At 35.7% G+C, this 6,433-nt stretch overlaps 1 protein-coding gene across 1 annotated transcript in view; it reads right to left on the reverse strand.

The window, feature by feature from the left end:
• The window catches only part of LOC102675832 (putative cuticle collagen 155), a gene marked incomplete at its 3' end in the record, with an annotated part of 15,743 nt that extends 12,483 nt beyond the window's left edge, over positions 1–3,260 (reverse strand). Inside the window, exon 1 of the mRNA XM_031511731.1 lies at positions 2,456–3,260. Coding sequence (XP_031367591.1) covers positions 2,456–2,491 — 36 coding nt within the window. The remainder of the gene's footprint in view (positions 1–2,455) is intronic.
• Positions 3,261–6,433: the final 3,173 nt, after the last annotated feature.

A 6,433-nucleotide genomic window follows, 5' to 3' on the forward strand; every position in this document is an offset into this window, starting at 1 on the left:
TTTTATCGTGTATTCGCGCATCTTAATATCGATATTAATTATTCTCGATCGATGTCGAACAATCGTTAAGAAGATAGATATTTTCTATTGTTGAATTTCTATTGTTTATTAATCCTTGTAATATTGCAATTTATATTTTAATTCCAGGCGGATGGGTATATGGATCAGTATGATAACGAAGAATTTTCTTTTTTAATAATATTATAAAATATTATAAATATATATATATATATATAATTAGATTGGATAAAACAAATTGAAATAAAAACTTCTGTTTCATAGTTGAAATATTATAACGTGTATTTTATATTGTATGTGTTTTATATCTTTTGTATATTTATGAATTTTTCATATGTGCATAAATTTTCACAATTTAATAATAACGTTTAACGCATTGAAAAACGTAAAATTCTTCGTTTCCAATCAGATCCCAGAATTCGATGCTTCAAGAATTTTTTTCTTCTTAATTTCAGACAATTCCGATTAATTTAATATTATTTATCGCAACGATTCGATATTTATAACGCATTCAAACAAAAAAACAACGTAACGAATACTTTTGCATCGAAATGACACTGCACATCCATCGCGCGAGGATTAATTAATTATCGTTTCGCATCGATTATTTTCCCTTGCTTGCGCACAACTATTCGCGTAAAAAAAAAAAAAAAAAAATTCGAGGAAAAATCGAGACGTTAACGTAGCTACGAAAAAAAAAAAACCAGCCTAATTTATGCGCGAGCAACGACGCAGCCGATAATCGAGAGACGCCTCGATGACTTGACGTGCGGTCGAATGCATCGAGTCACGATGGTCGAACAGCCACTGATCTCGCTACTCGCGAGCACAATAGCGTTGCCGCGTTGTGGCATTGGGAGAGTTATGAATGAAATGTAGTGCAACGACATTGGCGAGCGAGTGGCAAGATCAATGAAACTCGGCGCCACGCATCGATCACAGCCGAGACGCGGCGTTCTATCGCATATTATTACACTCGGTCGTATGCACGATCGTGATTCGTTTGGATTCGCGTATACGTACGGCGCATTCGAAATATAACCGAAAGCAAGGTGTAATGACCCTGAAAGAACCGCCTTTCCACTCGACACTTGTGGGTGGCACCAGAACGTAGCTGGTTTATAAACTGGTTATTTTTGGATATTCAAATATCTCTAGGAATATTGATTCGTAATAAGAATTATAATAGAAAGAAATTAATGGAAAGAAAGAGAAAAATTTTCTGAGGATGCGTAATATATCGTTGTGTGATTTTCTATTTGCAGTCGATTCGACGTATTGCCTTTATTTCGCAATTCGTTTCGTACTTCGTCGCGACGTGGCATGAATCTCGCTTTCATCCAAGACTGACGCAGGTATTAAACGCCTATCATCGCTATATTTACGTGATGGCTACTAGTGCGGGGGATTATCGAGACAAAAATGGCTTGCTCGTGTCTCGATCAAGATCGATGATCAATTTCTTTTTTAAACGAAAAAAATGTGAAAATTTTTAATTATCGAAATTGTTGATTTCGTTCGTGATGAAAAGAAAATTGTAAAGCTGAATTGAAAAGTTTGTTTCACGTATTTTTAAATTATTGTATTGTAATTATAATATATGATCGAAAATGAAGCAGAATCGAAGATTCGTTCCAAACGAAAGGATATCAATGGGCAATTTTCAATTAATAAATAAATTTCAATAATTTCAATAAAGTTTCCGAATTATTTTGTACAACGTTAAAAGTGAAGAGACACGTTTCCCATCGAAATATGATCATAGAATCACGTTATGTATCGACGTTATAAAAATCATATGCGGCATACCGGTGTGAATACAGTTGAAACTTTAATTAAAAGTTTATTAATTATTAATTAACGAAATTATATTTTTCGAATATAATTCGCACAAATAATTTGTGACCACCGCAAACGAACGAAACGGTAACGAAATTCTATTCAATTTTTAATCATGTTTCGCAATTGATCAAAACTTTACAAAATTAATCAGTTTTATCCGATTCGAAACGGAAATTCAATATATCGCCTATCGATAAAATTAAAATATTTTTACATCCAGCTCACGGTCAACTTCAATCTCTGTCTGTCAATTTAAATCAAATTTTGTTCAAATCGATATAATTTATCCGAATAAAACCACTGGTAGATAAAAAAAAAAAAAAAAACTGAGCAATCCACTTCAATTTCTATTTAACAATTTCTATACAACACACTTGTTCCTCATCCTCATCCTATCACACCGATCCTCTCACCCTTCTAACTCGAAAAAAAAAAAATTCACTGACTCGAAAAATCCAAAATCCAAGAAGAAGTTAAAAAAGAAAAGAAAAGAAAAGAAAAAGGAAGAAAAATAAAAAAACGAAAAAAAAAAACAAAATAAAAGAAAAGGATGTCGGTCGCACTCGTGGTCCTTCGTGGTATATGGGGCACGTACCAGGGTGAAGAAAGCGGCGCGCACACGGCCAAACATCCTGCCACCGTTCGCTTCCGTTCAGCAAGCCATCGTCCCAAAGATCTCGATCCCGTGCAAGATGATGATCTCTTCGGATTCGTACACGCAGTGTGCCGTTCGAACTGAAAGACTGAAGACGTAGCCGGCAGAAGAAGGCTTATATACAGGGTGGGGGTCGGCAAGAGCAACCGACCAACTTGGTGCCCATCCTTCTTGGTGTCTTCTCTTTTCCCCATTCTTCTCCGTTTCGACTCCTTCAGGGATAATTCTTGCGTGCCCCCCACCCCACCTCCCATCCCCATTATCGTACCGTGGTGTCGTGATCCTTGTTCGTCTTGGACCTTCGTCTTGGACCCTTCCGCTCGGCCGAGGAACGAGTCGTGGTACGTGGTACGTGGATCGTTCCACTCTTCGTTATGGTTATGCGGTATGACGATGAGTTTGGTAAAGGTTCTCCTCTCTTTTTTCTCCTCTTTCCTTTTCTTTTCCTTTTCTTATTTTTTTTTCTTCTTCTTCTTCTTCTTTTTCAAGGGAGAGCTCCCTTGTTGGGCTTCTTATTTGGTTACTCGGTGAGTCCAAAAAAAAAAAAAAAGAAAAAAAAAGAGAAGAAAGAGGAGACGGGTGGTTGTTAACCGGAACGAGGAGGAGGTGTGCTATGGATGAATGATCGATGGGTATCGGGGGAACGTAAATTCATCGATATGTTTTATTTTTATTTCGATGGTTTTCATTATTTTTGCTGCGGAGGATGGGACGTGGTGGGTGGGTAACAAGAGGTTTCATTCGCGATTCACCTTGGGGGAACGGGTTACCCTCTTTTCGAAGAACGATCATTCTCTCGATATTTTATTTTTTTTTCTTCTATCTTTTTTTTTTTTCGCTTCTCAAGTATAAAATTATACCAATCATCACCAGCTTAAGTTATCGCGAAAGATATAATTTATCGTCGCTATATTTATTAAATATATATATATATATATATCGTTGAAAATAACGAGACGAAAAAATTCATCGTATCCGGAACGATTCGAAATTCTTTTCGGGATCATCGCGTAAGATTCGTGATTCGATCCGTGACGCGTGGCCTTTCCAGCCATTCGCAAGGACTGTGCAGGTATTTCGCAGGTGGGACGAGGCGCGACGATGAATCATCTCGTTAAGGATTCTCGAGAAATTCATTTCTCGTGTCCGATTCATCGTTCGTTTCGTAGGTAAACGCGATTGGGGAAGGCCGTGGAGGATTCACGACCAATAAACGGGAACGGGATCCTTTCTCACCGCGATCCATGACACTTTATACAGTCGTTTTTTTGCGCGTTTTATTTTCGCGCGCAGCTGCAATTTCTGCATTGCAATCGTCTCGCTTCACGCTCGAGGTTAATTCGAGGTTAAACGGGACAAAAACTAATCCAAATGCCGTGGATTTATTATAGAACAAACGATCAATCAGATCGATTGAGACGTGTAAGTATCGTGTCTCTCTCCCCGAGAGATCCTGTTGAATTTCTATAAAAGGATTCTTTTCTGGTTTAAAAGGTAGCTTTGTAACAATTCAATCGTTTCAACAGATCTTTTTTTTTTCCGTTCCGCGTTCGGATAAAAAAGAAACGTGGAGGCAAAAGTGGCGCCAAATGCCATGTTAGGTCTCTTTCGAGGCCTTGGACGAAATTAACGGTGATTTCTTGGAGATCAAGATTAGTCGTGTTTAAACAGAAACGTTCGGATTGGAAGTGGAAGTAGGAAGTCGTTTAAAGGTCTGTTGATTCCAGATTCAATAATGCTCTTTTAACTTCTCTTTTTTCAAAATTTTGTTGAATGCGTTGAATATCGTGGAAATATTAACTCGAAGAGAATTATCGTATTTGCGTTGAAATACAAATGCATTTATGTATCGAAATCTATTGCGGTTCATTAGTGAAAACGCGCTCTACAGTGAATACGAATTTTCCATCGTTGTTATTATTACACGTAACGTATATTATCATCGCTATATAATAAAATAAATCTTCCGTTCTTTCGAACAATAACATTCTCGTGAAAATTTTTTTTATTAAATGTTAAGCTTCTTAAAATTCTAACGCAGCGACTTTTAGTAATATTTTAACGGGATAAGTGTTTCGTTCTGTCGAGCAACGAAACTATTGTTAAAAAATATCCTAGAAAAGAAAGAATCTCCATTGAAAATTTTAAAAAGCTTCTTTAAAATTTTAAAAAACATAGTGATTCGTTGCATTGCATAGGATCTATCGATATATCAACGGTATTACCCGTAACGATGGGGAAAGCTCGACGCTGGTATTTCTTACGTAGCGTAGTATGAACTTCAATTAGCGAGTCAAGAGTCGCGAATATTACGCGCCGGTTGCAAGTCGGTTTCATGTAACGAACGGAATAACGTTCGGAGGAGAAGAGCGGAGCGGAGTACGCGCCTTGCATAACTCGAATTTCAGGCGTAAACCTTGACTTTAAAACTGGCCGGTGCCTGTTGCACTTTCTTCGCGATCGGACACGCTTTCCTCCACGCGTTATCGATTATACGATGTTTCCATTTCACACGAGTTTTTCGATTTTACGATCGATGAGATCGAAACGATCCTCGAAGTTACGTGCATCGTCGTACGATCTTTTTGTAAAAAAAAAAGAAAAAAAAAAAAAAAAGAATTTGATGTTAAACGAGAAAGGAAAAAAAAAAAAAAAGAATTTGATGTTAAACGAGAAAGGAAAAAAAAAAAAAAAGAATTTGATTTTAAAAGAGAAAGAAAAAAAAAAAAAAATTTTTTTTTAAAAAAAAAAGAAAAAAAAAAAAAAAAGAATTTGATGTTAAACGAGAAAGGAAAAAAAGAAAAAATATGTCTTTTTAAATGCGATTCAAAGTAAATGTTACATCGATATTTAAACAAAAAGGATTTGTTGCTCGAATGTGAAGAGAAACAATATCCATTCATCATAGTTTCATATTATATAGAAGAGGATATATTGGAAGAAGAAGGCAATAAAGGAGTTTCTAAACGACGTCTTAGGGCTTGCAATTTTCTCTGTCTCGAAACGTATCCACCACCAATTCTTCCTTTTCTTCCATTTGTATTTTCAATTTCGAAAAATTACATTCCCGTCATCGCTTTGCCGTTACGCAAAAATTTATGCCGCGAATTTGCGTTAAAGTTCGATCAAACTTGGAAAAGAAGAGGCAAGCGGTATTTTCTAAATTTAGCATTAAAAATTTCCATCATAACAATTTTCAACGTGTTTAAAGTACACTTTTCTTTTTTTTTGCCTCTCCCTTTTTAAACTTTTAAACTTTATCTTTTTTATCTACCATTTTATCTACCAATCGTTATTAGAATTCCTCTTCCTCTCCATTTATTCGACGACCGTGAAATTAGATAATTGGTTATTCCGGACAGAGAATTTCTCCGAGAGTGGCATTTTTTTTTCTGTCTTTCTTTCTTTCTTTCTTTCTTTCTTTCTTTCTTTTTTTTTTTTTGAAAGTTTTCGAATAAAATCTACATCGATTCGTGCAACTTTTCGAAACTAAAAGAATTTATGAATATGATTAAAGAGAAGTATCGAATATATCATAACGTAACATAATTATCCAATAAAAATTTAAAAATGAAACGAAAAAATTCACTTATCGATCACGCAAAGACGCTAAATATCTACTTGAAATGCTAATCGCGATGCTAACACCATTACCACGGATAGCTTCGCAACAAATTCACCATTAATCCGGCAACACCATATTTTCACTTTCGTACTTTTCCCTCTTCCTATTCTCCGACTCAACTTTCATTTTTTTTTCTTTTTTTTTTATCGTTAAATTAAATAAATCTTCGTCTCTTAAAAAAAATAACTCCACTTCTGTTGTATCGATATACTATTATATAATTAACTCCTCGCCAATTCACCAATTTATTCTCCTTATCTCAAAAACTCTCTCTCTCTCTCTCTCTCTCTCTC

Source organism: Apis dorsata, unplaced genomic scaffold (assembly GCF_000469605.1).
Source record: "Apis dorsata unplaced genomic scaffold, Apis dorsata 1.3 scaffold_345, whole genome shotgun sequence".
NCBI lineage: Eukaryota > Metazoa > Arthropoda > Insecta > Hymenoptera > Apidae > Apis > Apis dorsata.